At 40.0% G+C, this 25,436-nt stretch overlaps 4 protein-coding genes across 18 annotated transcripts in view; 3 read left to right on the top strand and 1 right to left on the bottom strand.

Moving 5' to 3' along the window:
• Positions 1-2,400: 2,400 nt before the first annotated feature.
• On the top strand, positions 2,401-5,363 carry cldn15a (claudin 15a). Its single transcript, XM_079670193.1, has 5 exons — positions 2,401-2,776; positions 3,100-3,264; positions 3,524-3,605; positions 3,687-3,794; positions 4,707-5,363. Exons 1-5 carry the CDS (start codon positions 2,560-2,562, stop codon positions 4,801-4,803), a joined length of 669 nt encoding a protein of 222 aa, XP_079526319.1. The 5' UTR covers positions 2,401-2,559; the 3' UTR covers positions 4,804-5,363.
• A 762-nt stretch (positions 5,364-6,125) lies between these two features.
• Positions 6,126-13,878, top strand: dnajc3b (DnaJ (Hsp40) homolog, subfamily C, member 3b). The gene is made up of 12 exons (XM_079670176.1): positions 6,126-6,594; positions 7,772-7,882; positions 8,006-8,130; positions 8,257-8,331; positions 8,432-8,575; positions 9,136-9,317; positions 9,425-9,544; positions 10,226-10,331; positions 10,518-10,638; positions 11,145-11,283; positions 11,394-11,542; positions 12,485-13,878. Exons 1-12 carry the CDS (start codon positions 6,525-6,527, stop codon positions 12,628-12,630), a joined length of 1,488 nt encoding a protein of 495 aa, XP_079526302.1. The 5' UTR covers positions 6,126-6,524; the 3' UTR covers positions 12,631-13,878.
• A 447-nt stretch (positions 13,879-14,325) lies between these two features.
• Positions 14,326-15,957, bottom strand: naa38 (N-alpha-acetyltransferase 38, NatC auxiliary subunit). Of its 6 annotated transcripts, none has more exons than XM_079670203.1 (3): positions 15,825-15,957; positions 15,212-15,383; positions 14,326-14,725 (listed from the first exon to the last, which is right to left on the bottom strand). In XM_079670203.1, exons 1-3 carry the CDS (start codon positions 15,861-15,863, stop codon positions 14,601-14,603), a joined length of 336 nt encoding a protein of 111 aa, XP_079526329.1. In that variant the 5' UTR covers positions 15,864-15,957; the 3' UTR covers positions 14,326-14,600. The 6 variants fall into 6 exon arrangements, with proteins under 6 accessions (XP_079526329.1, XP_079526328.1, XP_079526330.1 ...); XM_079670202.1 differs by having other exon boundaries at positions 15,212-15,386; positions 15,825-15,956; XM_079670204.1 differs by having other exon boundaries at positions 15,212-15,380; positions 15,825-15,948.
• Positions 15,958-20,051: 4,094 nt separating this feature from the next.
• The window catches only part of chd3 (chromodomain helicase DNA binding protein 3), a gene marked incomplete at its 3' end in the record, with an annotated part of 45,770 nt that continues 40,385 nt past the window's right edge, over positions 20,052-25,436 (top strand). For 4 of the 10 annotated variants that reach the window (XM_079670154.1, XM_079670150.1, XM_079670159.1 and 1 more), the window contains exons 1-4: positions 20,052-20,711; positions 23,566-23,693; positions 23,784-23,972; positions 24,045-24,169. In XM_079670154.1, coding sequence (XP_079526280.1) covers positions 20,555-20,711; positions 23,566-23,693; positions 23,784-23,972; positions 24,045-24,169 — 599 coding nt within the window. In that variant the 5' untranslated portion in view covers positions 20,052-20,554. The remainder of the gene's footprint in view (positions 20,712-23,565; positions 23,694-23,783; positions 23,973-24,044; positions 24,170-25,436) is intronic. The other 6 variants (XM_079670155.1, XM_079670152.1, XM_079670153.1 and 3 more) reach the window with 3 other exon arrangements.

Raw genomic sequence — 25,436 nt, 5'->3', positions numbered from 1 at the left:
ACACACACACACACACACACACACACACATACACACACACACACACACACACACACACACACACACACACACATACACACACACACACATGTTCTGTTTCTATTTCTCTTTCAATAAATGTTCATTTAAGAAAACAGTATCAGTGTCTTATTTGATATTTCACAGTGAATGCTGAACTTGATGGGCCCACCGGTGGGTCCGGACCATGGCATGAAACACTGACCTGCTTGTATCAAATCAATACATCCCATACATCATTGGAACGGGAAGATTCTCAGCTACAACATTAACTAAATCATTTCCATCTCCAATAAACACAGCCTACATGGCAAGCATTTTTATAATATACAGTAATGTAAAATAAGCACTATCTTTGAACTTACTGCCAAAAATAATATGAAATTCCCCCCTGGTGCCATTCTGCCTGTCATCCCTGGACTGTTCAAATGAGATGTCAACCATCAAAATTGGATAAGGGGTTCCAGAGATATGACTGTGCAAAACAAACCGGTCAATTTTGACCAAAAATAGCATGGGAAGGGGGGTATGACCTAACGCAAGAGAAGGGTTGATGCTTTCCCACTAAAAACTGCCGACACACTGACCATAGTGCACATTTCAGGATTTAAAGCCTTTTACTAGAGTTATAGGGTTATACATTAATTAGCAACTGCTTCTATCTCTTAACTTTTATGTTCTTATATTGTTGCTCATATTCCTTTTTTTGTGATTAAACCAGCACCCACATAATTTTTTTAATTACTTCTATATTTCTCTGCCTTCTTCCTCGATGCTGTGTGACAAGTTAATCCTGGCAAGCACAAGCAAAAAGGAGAGGCTTCTGTCTCGGTGTCCTTTAAAAAACTAAATCATTTGTTATTACAGACAAAGCCGTAAAGAGAGCTTTGCAAACAGTTCGGAAGTTAAATGAGATGTTTATGGTGGGCGAGGATCCTGTTTTTTCTTTAGAGGAGTTCAGGTGGAGGTGAAGTAGATGAGGAAGGCCCATGAGTTTAGATTTAGACTTACCTTCGTTCAGATGAAAACTCTGAAGTGACATATCCATCCTGTAGGAATTAAAATATATAAATAGGTTTGAATAGACCTTCACAGTGTCCATGGTGTCAGTAACATAATATTCAGTCAACTCAATGAAAAATCTCTTGCTAATAACAAAATAAGACATTTAGCAGCTTCCTTTTCACTAGCCTGGTTTCAGCATATACAAATATAGACTTTGATTTAACATTAACTTCACAAACGAACAAAACAAACAAACGTTCCTTTTCCACGGCTTCAACTCCCACTTCCTTCCAGAAACCTGCTGGTGGACTATTTCTCATCAACTGAATTACTTAGCGTTATTTCTTGACCTTTATACACAATCGGTTTCCAGGTTCACAAATCTCACCATCTCTAGACACATCAGGGCTGAAATGCAGGCTACGATATATCTTAATATTATCACTCTGGATTTGGCAAACGCTGACCCAGCAGTTATCAGGAGGACAATTAATGAAGACACACAAATCACAGAAACTGGGTAACTTTGAACCTTTGTCAATGAGATGTAATCCGAGCTTCGGGCCTCAAACTTAACTGCTTTCATGTTGATACGTTTCCAAAATCTTGGGCGTGGCGCTAAGTCATGGTGACCTTGTGTCTTATGGCCTTGAGATTCAAAACCAAAACAATAAAACTGAAGTTGCAATCGCCTGGGTGGAATGTTATAGTGCACCGACTTAATTACTTTACACACATTTAAAGTACTTTTAAGGTATTTCCATGTTATGCTACTTTTTACAACTACTCTACTACATATCAGATGTATTTGTTTGTTCTTGCAGATTCAGATTATTGAAAACATATATATCAGTTTATAAATTGTTATTATAGGTTATACTAACCATCAGTAGGCTGTACTGCAGAATGATTAAAGTGAGATCTACCTTCACCAGATGCAACATTAAAATACCATTAAAACAAATTGTAATCTTATACTTACTCTACTTTAGGTTCTTTTACTACATTTTGAAGCTTATATTTTTGTAATTTAAGCAAGATTTTCCATACATGAGTTCTACTTTAAGTATACTTTTACACTCTAGTATTGCTTAGGTAAAAGAGTACTACTTCCACAAGTGCAACTGTCTTTGTTTAAAAAGTTCTGTTAATAATGTTGTTTTAAACATGCTAAAGATGTGAGGTTGACCATCAACGAAAAATAAACGTGGAAAATGGCTAATAAACATGAACCGTGTCGCACCATCAAGTGCGACTGATGACCATTGGACCCTGAGAGTGAGGCGATAAACACCTGCTCAGTTTCAGGGGTGTAAAATACATGAGAGAGAGAGAGAGAGAGAGCGTGTGAGGGGAGGGGGGAGGAGAGAAAACAAGTCAGATAAATCATTATACATATCTGTGGAGCTGGACACATCTCCCAGTGGCACCATTGACACACTCTCACACACACTCATTGCCTTTCAATCACACCAAAATCGTTTTATCACCACATTGGATACACTTTTTGTGTGACTTCTGGACCAAAGAGGGGTCATGGATCCAATTGTGGAAGTAGTGGCGTTGATTTTGGGGTTCATTGGTTGGGTGATGGTTGGGATCACGCTGCCCAACCGTTACTGGAGGACCTCCACCGTGGACGGGAACGTCATCACCACCTCCACCATCTACGAGAACCTGTGGATGTCATGTGCCAGCGATTCAACCGGGGTCCACAACTGCAGGGAGTTCCCCTCCCTGCTCGCTTTGAATGGTATGTTGACCCAACAAAAAACTTAAAAAAAAAACACTATTTAGGGTCTTAACGCACAAAACATCCCTTATAGATAATTGAAAGTAAAGAAACAAGAAGTTAGCAGTGGTTTTATGACATGATGATTAGTCAGGGGGAAAAAAACTGTTAAAGTTCAATTTCAAGGTTTTACGAGTACTTGAACACCTTGGACTTTTGCTCTGTTGAAGCTATAACTTTCCTTTTTGCTGGCCATAACTTAATGATCCCTTTCAAGGCAGATGACAATTAAAATGGTGTGAATTTAATGGGGTTGTTTTTGGGGTCTTATTTCTGCTCTTCAGGTTACATCCAAGCGTCCCGCGCGTTGATGATCACATCCATAGTGTGTGGCACCTTTGGACTGTTGCTAGCCCTGATAGGAGTGCAGTGCTCCAAGGCTGGGGGGGAAAACTATGTTCTCAAAGGGAGGCTTGCTGGCACCGCTGGAGTCCTTTTCATATTTCAAGGTAACAAAGATAAGCAAAATGCATAAAAAAAAGTTTATTTTAGGTCAGGTGAAATTAAGTCAATGTTATTTGGCTTCCTAATACCTTATAGAAATTGGAATTTCTCCGTAATGCTAATAAATTGTGTTTTATTGTTTTTCAAAATCAATAGTCCTAGATTGTTCCTCCTTTCTTGACTGACTTTGAACTTCTGTATCTGGAAGCTTCCCAGGTTCGTTCTCAATGATTAAAGAATATTTACTTCTTTTTTAATCAAAAGGTCTGTGCACGTTGATCGCAGTGTCCTGGTATGCCTTCAACATCACACAGGAGTTCTTTAACCCTCTGCACGCCGGGACAAAGTAAGGTGGAGGTGGGGGTGATGTTGGTTGATGATGAAAGGTCTTATATGAAGCTGACTGACACTCTGTTGTGTGTCGCAGGTATGAAATAGGAGAAGGACTCTACATGGGATGGTGCTCCGCTGTGCTCGCCATCGCCGGAGGAGCCTGTCTCACTTGCTCCTGCCAAATGGGCACAGAGGAAAAATAGTGAGTTAATTTACTTCATATTATTATAATTGACATACTTTTCTTATTAATATTTATTGATGGATTTACTGTAAATTAATTACTTGTAACAATGTACGCATTGCTTTTCAACCATTTACATTGCGCTCTTGTTCCTCCGTACAAGAAAAAAAACATTCTTACCTAAAATGACTATATTTGATCAAATACAATACAACCATAAAATTAAAAAAAGCTTAAATATTGTTATAAATAAATGTACCATTACAGTTTAGACAAAAAATAATAGTTGTAGTCCTTTTTTATTTATTAGTATCATGGCACAAAAGTTATTTTTACATTTTACAGATGTTTTATATTGTATATAAAAATAATGATGTGTGATGCATGTTTTGAGGACCTAAAGAAACTCTTGAATATATATTTGTTAAATTCATGGCCCTCTGGCGCCTTGCTGTGGCAACCCTTTGTGAATTCACCTTAGGAAGAACGTCTTCTATGGAAGTCAGAAGGAGCTCTTATTGGACATTATCACCTGGTGTGTTGTTAGAGCCCGCCCATCTTTGTTTCTCACAAATGGACAGTGTTATCTGGGCTCTACTTTAATGACCATATATTTTTGTTGTGCAAGATGAATGAGGCTATAAAAATATGCAATAACAAAATAGTTGGGTAAAGTGGAAGTGGACTATAGGCACAATACAAATTGGAAGGGGGGACAAATGGGCTGGAAACGACACAAGGACGGCCCGAATTTCAACATAGTCTTCTATTAATTTTATATTGGAATATATCGTTTCCCCTGATGACATTTTGACATGTCACACAAGGTACAAATGTTAATGTTCAAATTAATGATGGCTGATGAATACCATTTAGCTGCTTCGGTTTCACAGATGTTTTTTCATCGTCATGTTTGTTCTTGTTTCGCAGCCCGTTGTCCTATCAAGCCAAGGGAACGGTATACTCTGGACCAGCACCAACCAGGAGTGTGGCTGCTAGTACTTACGGACGAAATGCTTACGTTTGAGCAGGATATGGACACTGAGCTTTGTCACCAAAACAAAAAGAATCTGAGCTAAAGTTTGTCAGTTTTCGTTGAAACATTTAACATCTCCTGGTGTCAGCTTTTACACCTCTGATGGATCTTTTTGTGTAAAAGCTAAAGGCCCACCCCCACTGAACTGTATATAATCACAATCTAAAGAGTGTATTCTGTAAAAAATGACTGCATTGAAATGATTGCATTTGAGTTGTAAAAAAGGTAAGCTTCCTATCACTGCACAATTGTTTCTATTTATGTTTTCCTGATGATGTAAACTCACATACTTTTACATACAGTCACTTGTTTTCAGAGCGATTCAATCAATTGACAATCTGCAAACACATTTCTAGAAATGTGTAAAGGGGAAGGTCAAAACTGTTATAATCCAGATATGTGTGTTGTTTTGTACAGTTTTATAGTAGAAAGATGGTCGTGGGAAAGTGATCTTTATTTTGTTTTTTTACGATAGCGCACAATAATAATGTTCTATTCCAAACATTTCTGTTTCACTTTGTGTTCCTGTAGTCAATAAAGTTTTGATTGCATCTGGTTTCCTTTCCTATTTTCAAAAAGAATAGCAAAGTTATTTTGATGTGACACAATTAAATAAAGATATTTTAAAAGATGGTTATCAAATCAGATTTTTGGAAATGTAAGTTTACATTACTACTATTTAGGTTATTTACAGCTGTCTAAAAATTTATATTTCCATTAAATTACAAGTAATTACAAACGTTGGACAAAATATGATGCTGTGTTGTGTTTCATAATTAAAATATGTTGTGTCACAAATATATGAGACATGTTACAACATTCTAAAATAGTATGTCATAATAATGGGATTTGTATTGACCGAGGATATTTGTTGAAGTACTGTAACATATTTAAATACAACTTTCAGGTACTTATCTAAAGTATTTCAATGTACTTTTGTTACCTTAAACGTCTTCTTCATTGAAGAATATGGTAAATATTGAACTTTTTACATGTAGGCCTACTAACAGAATTAAAGAGAGAAACACAGGTAGTAGGCTACACATGAGAATATACAAAGGGATAATAAGAATACAAATACACATGAAGTAACAGCATTAATAGAAATAACAAAAATAACATGAGATCCACTTTCTAGTAGCCGAAGTCAACTTTCGATTTCCTCAATTATTGATCCTAAACAGACACTTGGTTACAGCCATGGTTACAGCACTAGCCGCCTTTATGACCCATGCAGGAGCAGGATCAGGTTAAAATAGTCTGTCCAATCAGAGCGGCCCACGTTTCCACACGAACCCGGATCTCGGTGCGTGGACCAATGAGAGAAATGTAGGGCAGAAAGGGAGGGGACGACGAATTCAGAGGCAGAAAGCTATCGTGTACAAACTGTACTGGCCGCTGTCAGCTGTTTTGCATCCTCATGTTACCTGGAGGTTTTTTAAGTCCAACTAAAGTCAGTTTACTCCTTGACATTATGGGGAATCTTAATTTTTAAGGGGGAACCTTTCAGCTGCGTGCTTCCTTCCTACCCGGACTACTGTCACACCGGGACCGTAAATACACCGTCGTAGCTGGTTCCAGAGGGGGACATGATGGAGATTTAACACATAATCTAACAGGTTCCAATGAAGCAAAGGGGTGTTTTCACTCGACTTGAAAGCAGAGGTGCGAGTTCCGCAGGTTCCGGTGTGAGGCTGTGATTGTATCCGGGGATGGAGTCGTGTCGGCGGACCCTGTGCTCCCTCTCTCTGCTGTGTGTCCTCCTGGACATTCAGCTGGACGGTAAAACTCACTTTACACTGCCTAACATGTCTTTAAAATCATTCAGAAACACGAGTGTACACGTTTCTGTACGTTTCAAGCTTCTATGTAGTATGTAGCCGCTAAAGTGTCCAAAACTGTCACTTACTGTTCGTTAGCCTACTGTAGGTTACAGTATGCAATATACTGTATGCACACATAACAGTCACTTCTGAATTATGAGCATTATTTAGGTTATAAAAGCCAAAATGTACACGTTTACAAGGTGTTAAAGAGTATGTTAGGCGTTACCAGGAACTACAGGCTCTGTTTGGGTTCCTATTTCTCTCAACACACCTTCATAACTCCCTCTTATAATTATTTAAAAAAAAAAATCAAGATTGCTTTCATAGGATTTGTGAACTGAGTTCCTTTTACCTTTTTTAAAGTCCCTTCATTAAACCTAATAAAATATAAAAGCATTCTCTAAACTTTCATTAGTATCATTTCTTTGACTTATTGTATTTTTCTCTTAATGTAAGTTAATTTTGCTCAATATTATATACATTTAGACTTCTTTTAAATATCCCTTAAATTAACTTTTTTATTTTATCATCTTAGGTTTGAAAAGGTGGTATGTAAATAAATACATCAATCATTATTATTTTAATATTATCTTCATAAAGAAAAGTTTATGGATGTTTATAGTTGTATACATTTTACTCACTTAGGTTGTCATTGGAACAGACATTATAAAATGTCAATAATATGAAACAAAAGCTGAACGAGTATGTATGGAATTGTTCTTGTCAAATAAGATTTATTTTGAAAAACAAGAAACTGACAGGAACGTCTGTTTGGGGTAATATAGCAAGTTACAAATACATCACAATTCTAGTTACAAAATCACATTGAACCCAAGATCATATAAAAGTCCAATATTGACATAAAGCAGTGTGCCTTTCCCGAGAGAGAGGATTCCGGTTTGGCAGGTTGGACACTTGAAACAAAATAGGCTTTGAATACACATCTGATGAATGTAATCAGATGGGTTCTTTCAGAATACAGAATACCTTTATTCGTCCCAAAGAGGGGGAATTTATGATGTCTGACTGCTTGTGTATTTAAAAAAAAAAAGATGAATACTGAAAACCTGCTGTTATAATGTTGTCGTCGTGTCTTTTCAGTGATATATTTCAAGCTCCATCTTGTGTTACAGGTATCTTAGGGGCGACCCATGTCGAGATCGAGCACCACTTGGAGATGGGCCGAAAACTTTTGGCTGCTGGTCAGCTGGCCGAAGCCTTATCCCACTACCACTCAGCTGTGGGTAAGGTTACACACACACACACACACACACACACACACACACCCGTCCTCTTCCCTTTTTCAGTACACACAAGAGAGGCTTGTTTGTCGCTTTGAGAAATTAACAGTTCTTTAAATTGAACAGAGGGAGACTCTAAGAACTACCTGACCTACTACAAGAGAGCAGCGGTGTTCCTAGCGATGGGAAAATCCAAATCTGCTCTGCCGGACCTCACCAAGGCCATCCTGCTCAAACCTGACTTCCTGGCTGTAAGTTCTCCACCCCCCAAAACACTCAAGAAGATTCTGTATTGTGTCCTTGTTTTTTATCATATTCATTTAGTTTTCTCCTCTCATCATCTTGTCTCTGGATCTCTTATTTTCTTGTGTTCCCAGGCCAGGTTACAGAGAGGGAATATCCTGTTGAAGCAGGGCAACACACAGGAGGCCAGGGAGGACTTTGAAGCAGTGGTGAGTTCAAGTCCTAAACTGCTTCTACACTTTTTACTGTTGAACCTGAAACCACATTTTACCAGACGAGGAGAGGAATTGACCCTGCTTTTTCTTTTAGCTACAGCGCTCCCCAGACCACGAAGAAGCGCGGGACCAGCTGATGAAAGCGAACGAGCTGGAGGAGCTGCAGGAGGAGGCCCATGCTACGTACCACCAAGGGGACTACAGCGCCAGCATCACCGTGCTGGAGAGGGTCATTGAGGTGCGTGTCTGCTCTGCCTCCTGATTTAGACAAATGTAGAAAATATGCGTTTGCATGCATTTTCTTCTGTTGTTATCTGACATTCCTATGTGTATTATTGGGCTGTGTACCATTGTTTACCAAATATCTGTCAAAAAGATGACTATGATGCTGGATAACAGCGTTAGGTCTCACATTAAAGAAGTCATTTGACATTTTTGGGGAAATACGCTTGTGCGCTTTGTTGCTGAGTGTTACTTAAGAAGATAGACTGAATTATCATGTCTGTCAATATGAAGCTACATCCAGCGGCAAGACAGTTAGCTGAGACAAATGTAAAAAATATATATATTTGGCTATATAAATATACTTTGATTGAATTAGCCTAGCTTAGTTTAGCTAGCATTTAAATGTAAATACAACCCAACTCTATTTATTTTCATGTAAAGGAACAGAATGGATAAAAAACAATTCCCCCAACATATGATCTTGGACAAAGTGTGATCATTGGTTCCTTTCCCGTCGAGCTCAAGTAGCTCCATGTGTGTATTCAATCTTCTAAATATGCCATCTTCCTTCAGATCTCTCCCTGGGATCCGGACTCTCGGGAGCTTCGTGCAGAGTGCTACATCCGGATGGGCGATCCTCAGAAAGCCATCCAGGACCTGACCCCGACCACGAAGCTACGCAACGACAACCGCGGCGCCTACCTGAAGCTCAGCATGCTGCACTACAGCCTGGGGGATCACCACGAGTCACTCAAGTGAGCTTAAACAAATTCACTCAAATGCAAAAATGAAGCTTATTTCCATCTCAGGAGCATCAGTGTCACTCGCTGAATGATCGTTTCGCTCCTCTGTTTCCGTGCAGTCACATCCGGGAGTGTCTGAGGCTGGACCAGGATGACAAAGAGTGCTTCACCCACTACAAGCAGGTGAAGAAGCTCAGCAAGCAGCTGGACTCAGCAGAAGAGCTCATCGAACAGATCAGGTCAGTACTTCACTGTGAGAGAGATGCTCTGAAACACGATCCTCTAAGATGCATTTACAAGATGTCTGCTGCAAAATACGTGTCGACCTGAAACGGATAATGTCATCCACAAAGTTATCCGATTCAGGTGCAGCCTCCAAAACATAGCACTTACACTAATTGTTTATTTTATTTTAGGGTAACGGTGCACATTTATTAGCCAAAAAGTATATTTTTTAACTTTTGCCCCTTTTTAAACGGCTATTCAAATAAGTAATTAAACTTCCAATAAAACACACAACATATACAATAACCCTGGAGAAAACAAACATGAACAGCTAAACAGGTAAAGAACAATGAAGAGGTTTAAGGCAGCACCATGCAAAGTAGGAGATTTCAATCCAGGCATTTTATTCAAAACAGTTTTAAGCAGACAATGGGTACAAGAATTTGAAACACGACGATACAAAACCAGATTAGGTTACAGAAAACTGGTGAAAGCAGACCGACAAAAATAGGAGGAAGAATTCCATGACTAGGTATGATGGCAGATTTGAGTTTAAATACAAAGGAATGCTAAGAGCTGCTGTGATGTGTTTTTAAAGGGAGGATGTTTCAAAAACCTCGGAGGTCAATAACACTTGCAACATCAATAACTAATTAAATATTCTTAAACTGAATGATCTCTCTACTCTCAATTAGGTTCCAGGAAGCCATTAGTAAGTACGAAACAGCGATGAAGACAGAGCCCAAAATCCCGCTCTACACAAACCTGGCCAAAGAGAGGATCTGCTTCTGCCTCGTAAAGGTGAGACAAAGAGATATTATCTGTATTAAAAAATAAAGATAAAAGGTATAGAAGAAGGGACATTCAGATAGTCTCACTCGCCAAGAAATTGTATTCTATAAATGTGAGTGTGAGTTTCTTTTTTGTGGCATTATATTTCCCAATGCTCACTGCCAGCTGTTTGTTCCTCTGTTTCGCCAATTCTAGCTGAATTCAGCTCTGGATGCCATAGACGTTTGCTCAGAGGCTCACCAGAGAGACCCTCGCAACGCCAACGTCCTGCGAGACCGAGCAGAGGCGTACATCCTCAACCAGGAGTACGAGAAAGGTAATTGGGGGGGGGAGGTCTTGCCTATACACAGAGATATAGAAATATCTGTAGTTTGTCTATTCTAACTATGGTTTAGGATGATAAGAATACTGTAAAGGCAAGACACACATTCAGGCAGGGGCGGACTGGGACTAGAAATCAGCCCAAGACTCTCGACCGGCCCACCTCGGTACCGCTAGTAAATTGTCAAGGTTGGGGGGGGGTTGCTAGTGACTTATCCCACCGGCCCACATCGTCAGACCGGCCCACTTCAGTACCGCTAGTAAATTGTCAACGGGGGGGAGGGGCTAGTGACTTATCCGACCGGCCCACTTCAGTACCGGGCAGTCCGCAACTGCATTCAGGAGATGAATGGATGAATAGATTTGAGTATTTTAAGGTTATTTAATCTTAGATGAAAGTTAACTGCTACTCCCATCTTTACTTAATAAAGAGAAAAACAAATCTGGACTGATAACAGAAGGTTTCCTATTGTAACGTCTTTTCTTACGGTTTGGTTTCAGCTGTGGAAGACTACATCGAAGCCAAAGAGTTTGACAGCGAAGGCGAACGCATTGATCTGAAAGAAGGGCTGGAGCGAGCTCAGAAACTTCTCAAAGTCTCTAAAAAGAGGGACTACTACAAGATCCTCGGTGTGGGAAGGTAACCAGCCAGCTTTATGACAAACATCTTTACTTCCTTAATCCTTCAATTATATCTGACTCAACCAATATCGCTCCAAATAACTCTTATGTATGCTGCTTTCTCTCCAGGAGTGCAAACAAGCAGGAGGTCATCAAGGCGTACAGGAAGCTGGCGCAGCAGTGGCACCCCGACAACTTCCAGTCTGAGACGGATAAGAAAGAAGCGGAGAAGAGGTTTATCGACATCGCCTCGGCTAAAGAAGTCCTCATTGACCCAGGTCAGGAGCTGTCACATGTTTGGCATTAGCAGACAGATGTTCAGAGAGGGTTAGCTTTTAGTTTCTGTGGGTCTGGTATCTCTGGAAAACAACAGCTAGCTCTCAGAAAGAAACATGACACTGCAGAAAAAGATCTAGCATAGTTTATGGCAGCCCTGTAACTATAATGTCACAATGACACACTACTGATAGCACATTTTGAAAGTATAGTTACACATTTGTGGATATGTGCAATTCATTTTTGCTGATATTAAGACAAGAAGATTGATACCTCTCTTGCTGTCCTTGTTAAATATGAAAACTACAGCATGCCGCTAATTAGCTTAGCTTAGCATTAAGGTGGAAACAGCTAGCATGGCTTTGTCTGAAATAACAAAAACTACTTAACAGCATTTATAGCTGACTCAAAATGTATCTTATTAGTTTCGGAGTGTAAAAACAGCAAGTTTTTTTTTTTGGGGGGTTTATGTGACTGACCATTTTTTGCTAAGCTAAGCTAACTGGCAGTAGCTTCACATTGAGCAGGTTTAGGATAAATTAGGGCTGCTCAATTAATCGTAGTTTAATCGCGATTACGATTATGGCTTGCAACGATTATGAAAACAACGTAATCGAAATAAAACGATTTTTAATATATTTTTTTTTTTTTGTTGTTCTTGTTTTTTTTACTTAAAGTTCAGGGTAATCAACTGTTAAAAACATACTGTTCAAAAAAAAATTCTCCAATAAATGGATGTTTTCAAAGTCAATGAATAATCACATTTAATAATCGCAATTACAATTATTGACCCAAATAATCGAGATTATGATTTTTGCCATAAACGAGCAGCCCTAGGATAAACCAGTAGTCTGAACACCATTATCAAGCAACAAAAACTCTGTCATGTTAAGCAATAATTTATCTTCAACTGTCTTACATTTTTGTCATGCATCCTTTTCCAGAAATGAGGCAGAAGTTTGACGCGGGTGAGGACCCCCTGGACCCCGAGAGCCAGCAGGGTGGGGGAGGAGGAGGACACGGCTGGCCTCATCACTTCAACCCCTTTGACTCTGGAGGCAGCTTCCACTTCAAGTTCCAACACAACTAGAGCGGAGGACTTCACGAACACTTCGAAGTCCCCCACATTTTTGGGAGGAACGACGGCGGAATAACGGAGAAGTCTTCCTCAGAACTTCAAGTTTTCTTGAAATTTTTAACGCAGCGGATTCTTGAGTCGTACAGTGAAAAAAAAATAAACGGACTTCTTCCCACCAACACTAAGGATCTAGCTTAATGTCGCGGTGGGTGAAGGAAAGGAGATCCTCGTGAATGGAAGTATGGTTTAGCAGATGTTTGGGTTGTCTGCTCTTGTTACTCATTTCTTACTTTGTGCCATTCTTTCATCGACGGCCTCTTTTTTTAATGCAGTAGCTGCTCTGACATTTCATAGGAAGTTGATTTCTGCTCGCAGTATTCTCTCACCGTGTCAAATCTTCTCTGTACTAGAGAAGATCTTTTGTACATCAGGAGGATTGTGTTCAGCTTCTACATTAATGGTAAGTAGGAGGGACTTCAACACTATCAAAGGAAACATGTGGAAGCTTTGGAGATTAATTTAACGCCAGAACGTGACTGTTTTTGAGTTCATTTGTTCTTACCAGCTATCTAATTGGAAGAATGTGTAAATTCTGCACTTGGTTGGAAATACTGTATTCTAAAACCCGCATATTCACTTGTTCAAATGGGAAAATATTCAATATTCTGGATAAAAACGCAGCAACTAGGACAAGAGTTGTAGTATTTTGCTCGTTCCTTTATCCCTCATTTCCAAGCACCCCTTTTGCACTTTTTTGTTTGAAAACCACTCCACTTCTCCTCCACTCCTGACATGTCACTGCAGGACTTTTCTTTGAAGCCTTTAATAGACTCCTCACAATATCCGAGAGCCTCATTTACAAAAAAGATAATACAGAAGAATGCACATTTTAAATGTTATCATAACCAGTATGTTTAGATAATTTGTCTAACAGGATGCACTGTGACACGATTTGCAAACTTAACCATTAAGTTACAGATCAAATCAAGAGTGCTTCAACCCATATACTAAGGTGACTTTCTTTTATTGTTATTTTGACAATAACAGCTTGAAGATACAGCGACTGTAACGGCTCTCACGCCTCCTGCTCGCCTGGGAACTGAATGCGAGCGGCCCTTTGTATTTAAAACGACTGAGTGGGAAGTTTTTTGTTTCTGGGATTTCTTTTTAGGGGTTTTGCGATAAGTGGCATCAATTTGACTCTTGCCAAACTGAATCAGCTGACATGCTCAAGCTATTAAAAATATTGAAACAATCCAAGTTTGTCCTGATGTCATGGTGTGTACATGTGTTGTAATGACAGCCACAGAACAGCGCCCCCTGCTGCTACTAGTGGTTTGTTTGGGATGTAGGATGGATGTTTGTCCTCAGATATTTGACCTAAAGTCCTACAGTTGGTTACTGCATAATGCTTATTACATTTCAAATCCAAATTCCCTGCATTTTGTAATAACCACTGAAATAAATTACATTTCAATGCAGCATTATTATTTAATGTGTTAAAACATGCACTCTTTTTACATCACATTTACTAACGCCTTCGGGTAAAAAAATGATCCAGATTCATCGTTTTTTTTCATTCTTATTTTATTATTGCGGTTACATAACCACAATTCTTGTTACTTCATTTATTTCTAACTCCAACCCCTTTTAAAAAATGTAGTGACCAACAACATTTCTATCTGTTGAAAACAATTGAACACAGTCTCAAATACAGCCATGTATTTTAAAACATCACAAAAAAAATGTACACAAGATTTCCACACACACCAAGTAGCTGCTGTTTGCCAACACCTACTCACACACAGGGTGGATTGAACAGCCATTGCTGCGAGCATAGCGGAAACGGCTAAATCCAGAGTATGGACACAGGAGTCCTGCATCAGTAAAGGTGAAGGGATAAAATCCTCATACAAAAGAAGTCCATTCTCCTTTTGCTGGCTCTCAGAGAGACAGTCACATCCAAACAGGAAAGCGTTTCATCAATGGCTCGCTCCAAATCCTGGTACATCTTCCAAACTGTCTGCCTCCACCTCGATGGAGACCACATGGTGACCGGGGATCATGGCCAGGCCCAGGACCCGGGGCTCGCCTTGGGAGAACGTGTCTGAAGACAACAAAATAAGGAAATCAAGTAAACATCAACCAGTTTGCATCAAAATGAAACATGTTGAGTAAACTTTAGTTAGAAAATCTACAATATCGTATTTTAAAGATCTGTCTTGTGAATCGAGCTTCACTTCAGATCTGAATTTCAAAAAGGAATGTGTGAGAAAAAAAGTACCACACAAATATTGCCATTAAACTTTCTTTATTTGGACATCTATAATGAAGTAATTTTTAAATGTCCCTTAGATCTTTTGAGTTTTCATTATACATTTTGGCATTTTTTATTTCATGTTTCTCTTCGCGAAGCTCTTTGTTTTGATAAGTGCTCCATAAAAAAAAAAGTGTATTCAATTATGCAAGTGCTCATTAAAGGGCACTTCATGCTGTCTGATCAGCATGAATCAGGTTGAGGATGACACCCCGATGTCAGTGTTTCCTGCAGAACGGATTGGGTTTGTTAATGTGTTGATCAGTGTTCACCTACCTGAGGATTTGAGGAACTCCTGAGCAGATCCAAGGATCACGTTGCAGTCTCGGTCCGTGCAGAGGAAGAGCCCGACCAGAGTCCGCCCGTCCGTCATTCGAATCTTCATGTTCTTGTTAAGGAGCCCCTCTAGTTTCTGCCGGGCCTGGTACGAAGGGGACACCTGATACTGCTCCTGGGTGAGAGGGGAAAGGTAAGAGACTTAACTAACACTGGATCTAATGGTGGAATAATCTGCGTATTCTTGTATTAGTTAGCTGTTAAACAAACATGTTTTATTGTTATGTCAAAATCTAATGTGTTATTTACAGTGAATCGTTTCACTAGTAAATGCATTCAGGGAACTGCATAACGGCTTGGCATTTTAGATAGATACTATATATGCTAAATGTAGTGTTATGTATCTAAATATAATTTGCTATAGGCTAATGTTACATCGTTTTCACAGCTGACAGCTAGTTTATTCGTTAGCTACCGGCTAATTTAAACTGCAACTGAAGCCTTGATTACCATTCAATGTGTTTAAAAAAAATAGTTTTCTCTTCGACACGTCAAAACAGCGTGAACAATCATGTCAAATACTAAATGAAAAACAGAAATAAAAAACACATACATGAGTCGAAGGACCGTTTTCCTCAATCATTGTTGCCATAATCTCTTCTTCTTTTCTTACGGAGTGATTTCTCTGACGGACCAGCCAAACCGGAAGCTGAATATCCGGCGTTTTATTCTTAAAGGGGACGTCACCATCAAACTAGTGATGGAGTAAAACATTATAAAACATTCCGGTTTAGCAGTAAAATGTAAAATTAAGTGAGCCATTACATCCGTAGTTTATTAAAGTTGGAAGAAGAGGCAAAAAACAACGGAAAGGAGCTCTAAATGTAAGAATTCATTGCTAAAGTTGATACATTTCCACACCTGACCGTTAGCTATAATAGGACCAATTTGTTTGCTTTGAACTAACGTTTGGAAGTGACCAAGTCTGCTGTAATTATTATTTGGTCACATTTGAGCCAAAAATATGTCATTTAGGTACTTGTCTGTGACTGAAAGTGTGTCTATTTCTATTCAACTTTAAACTGTTGGTTTAAAAATGGCCTAGCCTTTTTGTATCACTTGATTTATTCAAGTCAGCTAGTTTATTAAGTAACTACAACCCACATTTTAAAGGTTGAAGCTTGGATTACAACACACACAATGGGTGTGAAGTACAGTGATAATGGTCTAGAATTAAGCAAGTCAAATTACATTGAGAAAACACATCTGGTTTGATTTGAAAGACATACCTTTCAATGATAAAACCATTCAAATTAAACAATATGTTATGGTCTTCCCTGACTGTTTCATACAAGGTAAACCTGTCAAATGTGAAGCTGTTATTTTTGTTTGTGTGACTAAACATAATTATTTCAAATATAACTGTTTCTGGATGAAGAGCAAATAAATCCTGTGTTCCTCCTGAGGAAATTTGTATGCACTAACTTACGTTTCAAACGATTACACAGACCATAAACGCAATCATTCCTGGGCTTTGAAGTAAAGATAAGACAAGTTAAGACAAGATATGATATAACACGAGACACAATGACTTGATCCCAGAAAATATAGGTTAGATAAGATACAAGTCATTATCGTATACACAAATTATTATCAGTAGGACAAAATAATCAATGAATATATGTGAAAAGCTACATGGCCAATGGTGTTTGGGATCCTGTGGATGAGGCGTTTTGATACGAATCAACAATGACATCACAATGTGACTGCTGGAGGTGTGTAGAAAATGCTGTATTACATCCTTTTATTTGGGTTGACACACAGTAATCATCCAACATTGAAAGTGGTTTAAAATCTTTAGCTCATGACCCATTGACATGAAGCAATCTTTACTTGTCATCAATTGTCCGAGGTCTGCTTTTAATGACCAGTTCAAACAAAGTGATAAAAGATTATTGTGAAGCAGAATGTTTTAGTTTCCTGATAATACTTTCACAACCCTTATCTTGAGAAATATCTCCTCGTACATCTGTCCATCCCATCGCCTTTAGGGATTTTCTTCAAATCAAGCACACATGGCCCCATGGACTCCAAGATTAACTGATTAGATGTTGAGGGTCAACGGTCAAGGACACATTGACCTCCAATCCGTACCATCCTCCTTAGCATTATATCTCAGGAATGCCGGAGGTAATTTCATCAGATTCAAACATCCTCACGTTTCTGATAAATGAACTGATTATAATTTGGGGCCGAAGGTTAAGTTCACTGTAACCTCACATTACCGAATTATGGGCTATTAATCAAAGATGAATATGCTAATTGAGAGAAGTTATAGGCACTTTCCCCACTACTTTTGCCACCCTCGCTGAGAATAATCTCATTGGGCAAAATGAGTCGTCATTATAATTTATTAAGTGCTCATTCAAGACTAAACCCAAAGAGAATAGACCATACTTTCACTTAAAGCTCTACCTTGGAATATGTAAAGCCATCTTCTTCCCTCTCCAGCCCCCGCTGCCAGCCCGTTATCAAAGCATTATCTGATCTCCGGGTCGCCTCAGTTCACAGCTCAGCTCTGAATGGAGCTCAGGAGCCTGTGTCTTCCTCTGTGTGTCACACTGCATAAAATCTGGGTTAGCTACAGCGCCGCTCCCAGGGGAGGCGCTTTCCCCTCTCATCCTCGACATGTCTCCCTGCCAAACGGACATGGGGAGGGGAGGGGTGGCGGGGTGGCCACAGCACAGTAGTGCAGTGTGTCAGGGCCTGCAGCATATGAGAGAGTCTTGGGGATTTGTACTCTTTTTTTAATGCAAAGTCAGGGCTACAAGTACACATCACATCCCCACAGAAATACACACATCACCAGTCCCCTAATGTGATATCTTGGATTTCTCCGTGTCTCACTTGGCAGATGTAGCACTTGGATCATACTCTAACAAATTCCTCCCTTGTCATCTGTGGGAGCGGTTCAGCCACCTGTTGCAGACAGTGAAGTGTGCTCAGCAGACGAGTCATTCAAATGCTTGGTTACATGATATCCAGTTTTTGGTGTGAAATGCCAAGGCTGAGACAGTTACATACAAACCGAATTCGGAAGATTAAAAAAAAAAAACGACGCTTTACACATTATTGAATTGATTTAGTTTCTGTATTATGCTGGAAATGCAGAAAACCTTTTTCTTTTTTCTTTTTTTTATTAAAAGTAGAAATTAAAGTAATGATACTCTCACTCCTGACATTAAAACACATTTGCATATTTTAATTATGGGTACAAATTTAGCAGTTGAGTTATTTTACGCGTTATTTGGGTGTTGAATGGTTTCATTTAAGGGTTTCATTCATGTTTTATTCAACACTAAAGTAGTGCCAGCTTGCAAAAGCATTAAAAGTGCATAAATATGTAAAACATTTAAACACAGAACAGAAGTTACATTTTTAATTAAGTTAAGGCACGTTTAGTCACTCGTTAAGTACGGCCAGCTGTGTCTAATTACCTGATAATTGATTTATAGAGTAACATTATGAACATGCTATGTAGTAGGCCTACACATGTATTGTAAGTTATATGTTAAAAAAGACTAATATAGTTGCAAAGAATTCTACATTTTTAATAACATAATATAACAGCCATACTTTTTATGCAGTGACAGAAAATTACCCTCTGAATGACCGTAGGGGTTTCACTTTAAATGTGCGAATTATTATCAATAATTTAAGATTTTCTGTTTTATGGAGACACTGAACGGATCCCATGCTGCTGCTTCTTGACAGCACAGGTGTTAACAATATCATGAACAAGTGTCCCATGACAGTGTGACAGTGAGGGGTGTGCACATCATCATGACCCTGAAACTGAAGCAGCATAATGAAATCAACCCATCATTTATTCATTTGATATTTTATTCCCTACTGTCACATGTCAAATTGTCTTAAATAAAAAAGGCTATTCAACAGTAACATTATTAAACTAAGGTCCCATTACTGGCTTTTTCAGACTAATCTCCTTGTGTGCTTTTAATGCTGTTACAGAATCTGAAGCTACTCATAAATTGATGTTTTGTTAGGATTTTTTGTTATCCAAGGTCAAGAATTAACTAAGAATTAACAAAAAAATTGCCTAAAGTGCTGAGATATGTATGTGATTTAAGGCCGAACATTCAGTCGTTTCTCCGGAGAATAATTGCAATAAACTAAATGAACTAACATTAAACACAATGAAATCAAGGTCTATTCAGTTCCTTTTCCCTATTTTATCTGGCACACTTTCTCCAGCATGACCTCGATTTTCGGTTGTGAGGTTTTAAATATGAAAGGCGAATCAAAATGTATTTTGTCAAAACAATAGTGCCCCGAGCAGCCGCTGAGAGCTGGCTTGGGTTGAGGGATTCCCATGGCCTTATTGCCATCCAGCTGCATTCTGCCTTCCACATTTTACAGTAAGAGTTCACTAAATCTCTCGTGTTGCTTTCAAACCACTGTATCAGACATGGAGAATGGACATGAGCTGGTTATTATGATGCTTGATAAAGGGGGGGCTGCAGTTTGCATACTGTGAATTGTTTCCATCCCCACCACAAGTAGTTAATTTTTAAGCAATACAATCTGATGTAAGTCTGGGCATGGCTGCGGCAGATTTTCCCAACCCCCCTCTCTCAATCCCTCCCCAGCACTCTCACTCACACACACACACACACACACACACACACACACACACACACACACACACACACACACACACACACACACACACACACCCCTGCTCCAAAATAAATGTTATACAACGGTGGGGGCTCCGGTGAATATAAGGTGGCCATATTTGATAGATTAGTGTCGGGCTCTGCAATGCAGGGAGACATAGTGGTGTTTGTGATCTTGACAGTGACACCAGGCAAGTGTGTCGGATTCGTGACTGATCCGGACTTGGAGAAAAATAGGAAAGAGAGAAGGGGGGGGCAACAGCAAAGACACAAACAAGAAACAATGTAACTTACATGCAGCCACACACCCCTTTCTCTTGTAACAATGTGTACGTTTTTAAGGAGGGAGGGGGTGCGCAGAGGGAGAAAGAGAGAGGGAGAGAGAAAGGAGGAGGGGGGTGCGTTCTGAAATAATATAGTCAGCCATTTTTTATGTAAGGGGATTTTTTTTCTTATTGGGGGGGTTGTTAAAAAATAAATATAAGAGGGGCGGCCATCTTTGTTGCTCTGCTCTGGTGTAAAATATTTCAAAACGCCCCCCTACTTTTTTTTTCCCTGTGCCGATTTGAATATTAAATAAATATCACACATTCGGGGGCAAGAAAACGCTTTTTTTGAGGACGCAACCAATGACAGGGATATAATGTCCTCTCCTCTCCGGTCCTGTGAGGAAGACGAGGGCATGGTGGTTAATTCCGAGGGAGGAGATTTTGATGAAGAAGACGACGAAGGAGACCCAGACGCAAGCGACATAAACTCGCCGGCGGCGCCAAGGGAAACTGCAACACCAGCCGCGCCAGGTACAGTAAAGAAAACTGGCTCGGGAGCGCGCAAACCAAATAAAAAACACACTTACAAAGCAGTGACATTTGGCAGAAAAGGGCAGTGGAAGAAGTCCGCAGTTTGTGGTTCCCCATATCTGCTTCTCCGGGTCCACTATGTGGTACAGTGAGAGAACCAGCGAGGAGGACACGGGGGCGCGCATTCAAAATTAAAACATAGTCCAGATTAAAAAAAATAAAAGTGAGACACCTTAAACCGCTTTACACTCCTTGTTATTGCACCCGTATGTTGTTATGGGTGCCATATTTGCTGCTACAACTAGAGAGGCAGGGGAAAAAACGAGGCTTAAAAAGGGAAATAGAAACTCCAGTTTGACACAAAACGCTGAATGTTGTTTATTTTATTCTCATTTTCTCCCACTCCACTTCCTCTTCACCTCCAGCACATCCCAACAAAGTTTAAAACTAAACTTGTCACCGCTGCCTTTCGTCACAAGCTCACTTCTGCATGGAAAAGTTGCTGCTTGTTTGTCCCCCAAATCCTCATTTTTTTGAACAGCTCCCAGACATGTAAGCATGTAAATAAGCAAGGTAAGAATAAGGTCGCCCTGAAGGGTTAAAAAGCTCACGGCGAGGCAAAAACATGGAGTCCCCTGGCCGGAGGCTATATATATTGTGATACCAATCTCCAGAAGCGTTTTGCTGTGCAGACATGAAAGCTGGTGATGGTGTCAAACAGACAAACTTGCCCCCCTTCCCTTATTGTCCCTCTGACGGGTCAACAAAGCTGCTGCTTGCTGCTCACTTCCAGGACAGAGGTGGGACTGTTTAGCTCCCTCTATTAGCTTAGCATGCAAGCCTACTAATTAGCGTTACAACGTGTTTATTAGATGAGTGTATAGCCAACAGAACATGGTGTTTTAGCCTCTATCTCAGAAGCTATACTATGTTGAATGCATATCATTCTGGAAGTTTATGTGTACAGTGAAGCCGCACAGGGTTGCAGACAGTGGAAGTAAAGGGTGCAGAAAGTAGTGGCTGGTTAACCACACTGCAACAGTAGAAGTAAAAAATAGCAGTACAGCAGCCCTAAGGTTGCAGTTTATTCATAAAACATATAATAACTACTAATATTGTGGCTAAAAGCGATGCAGACTTGACACAGAAACGTAAATGTGGATATGTCATGAGATAGAAAGATACTTTATTCATCCCAAATTGGAAAATGTTGTTGTCAAGCATTACACATTATAAACATAAACATATTTAAGATACAATAAAATACAAAGACAATTAACATTAACAGCAAATGTATACACAATTTCAATGGAAAATACACAAAGTGCTAGAGAATCTAAATAAAACACAGAACATAGGCTACTGAATCATTTGATTACTCTACAATACACAATTCCACTAAAGAAATATACAGAAACATGTTGACATTGGATTAAATATCCATTACAATTGTTCAAAGTAGAGCTGTTGTGGGGAGAAATGTAAATTAACTCAAGATAAGGAAGGCACAAGTGCATTTTCCTGTATGCATACAGTCATCCTGCACTGCTTTGTCTTTAGTCTTAATTAGCTCCGGTCCCGCCGCCATGCCGTGTCAGACCGATAAATGAGTGTCATGCTTCCTTTCCATAACCCCGACCCGACCCCTTAGCAGCGGTCACGGCGGTGGTCGGGGGTCCCCATGAGGGAATAGCAGAGCGGGAAATATTTCTCTCCGGTTCACCGCACCGTCCCGCCGGCGGCCTCTGAATCATCGGCTCTGCGTGTGTAATGCAGCCGGCCCCGGAGCGTCATTGGCGGCTACGCGCTGCACGGATACGCGGTGTGGGTTAGTCTGGGTGGGGGTGAGGAGGAGGAGGAGGTGGTGGTGGTGGGGGGGGGGGCTGTTAATGCTGCAGCTATAGTGGTGGTTGGAGCTCACCAACAAAGGCACGCAGACAATAAAATCAGACAAAATGTATCCTAATCAAAGTGTGGTTCTTCAAGGTTTCAAGTTTCAAGGCTTATGCGTGCACAGCTACTGTAGTGCAGTTATGACAATGAAAATATTAGGTCACAGGCTCCTCCAACATTGCAACACAATAAAACAGATAACATAATAAATCAAATAAAATAGAATATAATAGAAACAGAATATAATAGAAACTGTGCAGAATAGTCTAACTGCTCAGTTGAAACCGCAGCCCGTATTTTGGTTATGCTTTAACGCTTTGCTGCATTTTGTCCTTTGAAGCTGTTGCTATTTCTCTGTTTCTACTTCAAGCCAGGTCAGGTTACAGGTTAAATTGCCCTCCCTGGTGCTGTGATATTGCACCGGCACCATGGGGAATATCTGGCCTGATATTCTCTCATCATTTGCAGTGACAGCCGAGATACAGTCATGTATTTTAGATGCACTCAGCCTGAGAGTCTTCTATTATATAAGACATGGGGGAAGTTCAAACTATTTGTATTCCTTCTATTTGTATTCCCTTACATCAATAACAAAAATATAAAAAGACTAGATTTCTTTGTTTTGTTTATAGGACTGCCGTTCAGCTTTGTTTACAAAGGTGCTGGTCACACTTTCACATTGCCAATTAGGCAATTATCCCCATGCTATGAAACCAGCCACACCAGCTGTCATCTCTACTTACAGTCCTCTGACAAACTGCATCTAATTAAGCATGTGTCACAATTCAGAGGGGGTCAGAGGTCACTGAAGACACAGCGGCTATCAGGGAGCTTTTGTTGTGTGTAATTATCTTCAGTAGGGATTAGCTAAGTGTTGGGAAGCGTTTGAGAAGATTATTGCTCATCTGATTCTAATGGCTGTCCCTCTTTCACCCCTCCTTTATCCCCGTCGCTCCTCTAGACGAAGAGGCAGAGATATCCGACAGAGAGGTCCCGTGCAAGAAGAAAGGGCGACCCAAGAAAAAGAAGGACACAAAGAAGAAAGACAAAGAGGGGAAACCGGTCAAAACAAAAAAACGCAAGAAGATTGTAAGTCTGTCATGCTTTGGCTTTTTTCTTCTCATGGCTTTCCCGTCACACCTTTTTAAAATGAATTCTTAATATCTTCCTTTTCTTCAGGACAGCGATGTAGAGAGAGACTCCGAAAAAGAAAGAGACTACGTGGAGAACTCGGACAGCGTAGCCAGCGACTATGGATCCGGGGAGAAAAAGAAAAAGAAGAAACATAAAGAAAGGAAGGAGAAGAAAACCAAGAAGAAGAAAAAGGTCGACGGGGACCGAGACAGCAGTCAGGAGGAAACTTCGAAGGTAAATAATGAATAATGAAAGTCACCTTTAACAAATATGTTATGATTCTGATCGTTGGTTTCCCCTCATCAGCCTATAGAGCAGAAGACGTCGGCACAGCTGGCGAAGGAGTGGAGTCTGGAGGATGTTGATCATACCTTCACAGAGGAGGACTACGGGGAGCTCACCAACTACAAAGCCTTCAGCCAGTTCATGAGGTGCAGTGTGGCCTCTTGTTTTCACATGGTGTTCATGTAGACTTATGGATATAGCTGTTGGCACCAGACACGCTGACCTCCTATAGAAGTCATGTTTGTTGGCACTAGTGGAGTTAAAGCCATTCTATGTTCACATGCTACCATCCAACAGCGTGTTTGTGTTGAAGTACTCGTTTTACCTGAGCAGGATTTGGTGTTTGGTTTTCATAGTTGTCATTATTTTTGAAGGGATATAAGAAATAAAGGAACGTTTTGCTGCTTTTGGAATTTGAGTCGGTGATTGTGAGTCATAACCCGAGTTAGTACGACGTTTTGGAAAGCTTGGAAAATGCTCAATTTTAATTGTTGGATTACGTTTGACTTTGATTAAACTCCTTGATAAACAAAGATGTGGGTAAAGGAATTTTGTAAATGTAATTTTTTTACAATTATAGTACCAGTTTAGATGTGATTAAAAAGGCTTCAAGGGTCTGGGCAATCTTTGGTTTAGACCCTTTTTAAAGTGTTTTAATAAAAAAAAGCCGTACAAGCCGAATTGTCTTATGACAGAGAAATTGGTTTGTTTCATTAGTGTAGAGTGTGAGCTTGTTTGTAGTACTTCTCAGCTCCGAGATACACAGGTACTCGTGTAGTAAATGAAAAGTGGCATCTTTTAGACTAAGCCTCCTTCTACACTGGCAACACACGCCGTCCATAGTGAAGCTCCCAGCAGCAGCAGATACACACAGAAACATGTGGCGTGGGCCGCTTCTGTCTCCCTCTGACAGCTGTGTCTTTATCATCCTGCTAGCTGTGCTGAGCCTCGGCCTCTCTGCCTGACTCATACCTGCCTTCACTCTGATAACATGAAGTAGTCCATTATGTCCACTTCTATATGCTGGGATGTTATGTGGCTGTCTCTGCTCCACTGGCAGACTGAGCTGTAGTGGAAAACTAAACTGAAAGTGTCTTCCTGTGCCCTCCAAACAAAACTAATTGAATCTCACTCCAATGTCCCGCCTCCTGGCTTCCTTACCGTCAAGATGGTGGGAAATTGTGCCCAACTTAAGCGGATCGTCACATATATTGGTTGTGGAATTAATCTGCACATGCTGCTGTTTAATATGATACCAAACTTTCTATGGGTGTCAGTTTTTGTGCTCTGCGTTTTCTAGGTGCGTTTGAGTGAGTGGTAAAACGGCCAATATTACATATATCTTTCGAAATTAGGAATTTTGCAACCAAAAATAGGTGCATGAAAAAACTGTTATAAATCTGCACAACACTG

This window comes from Notothenia rossii (genome assembly GCF_949606895.1).
Source record: "Notothenia rossii genome assembly, chromosome: 3".
Lineage (NCBI taxonomy): Eukaryota > Metazoa > Chordata > Actinopteri > Perciformes > Nototheniidae > Notothenia > Notothenia rossii.
This window is presented reverse-complemented; position numbering and strand designations above follow the sequence as displayed.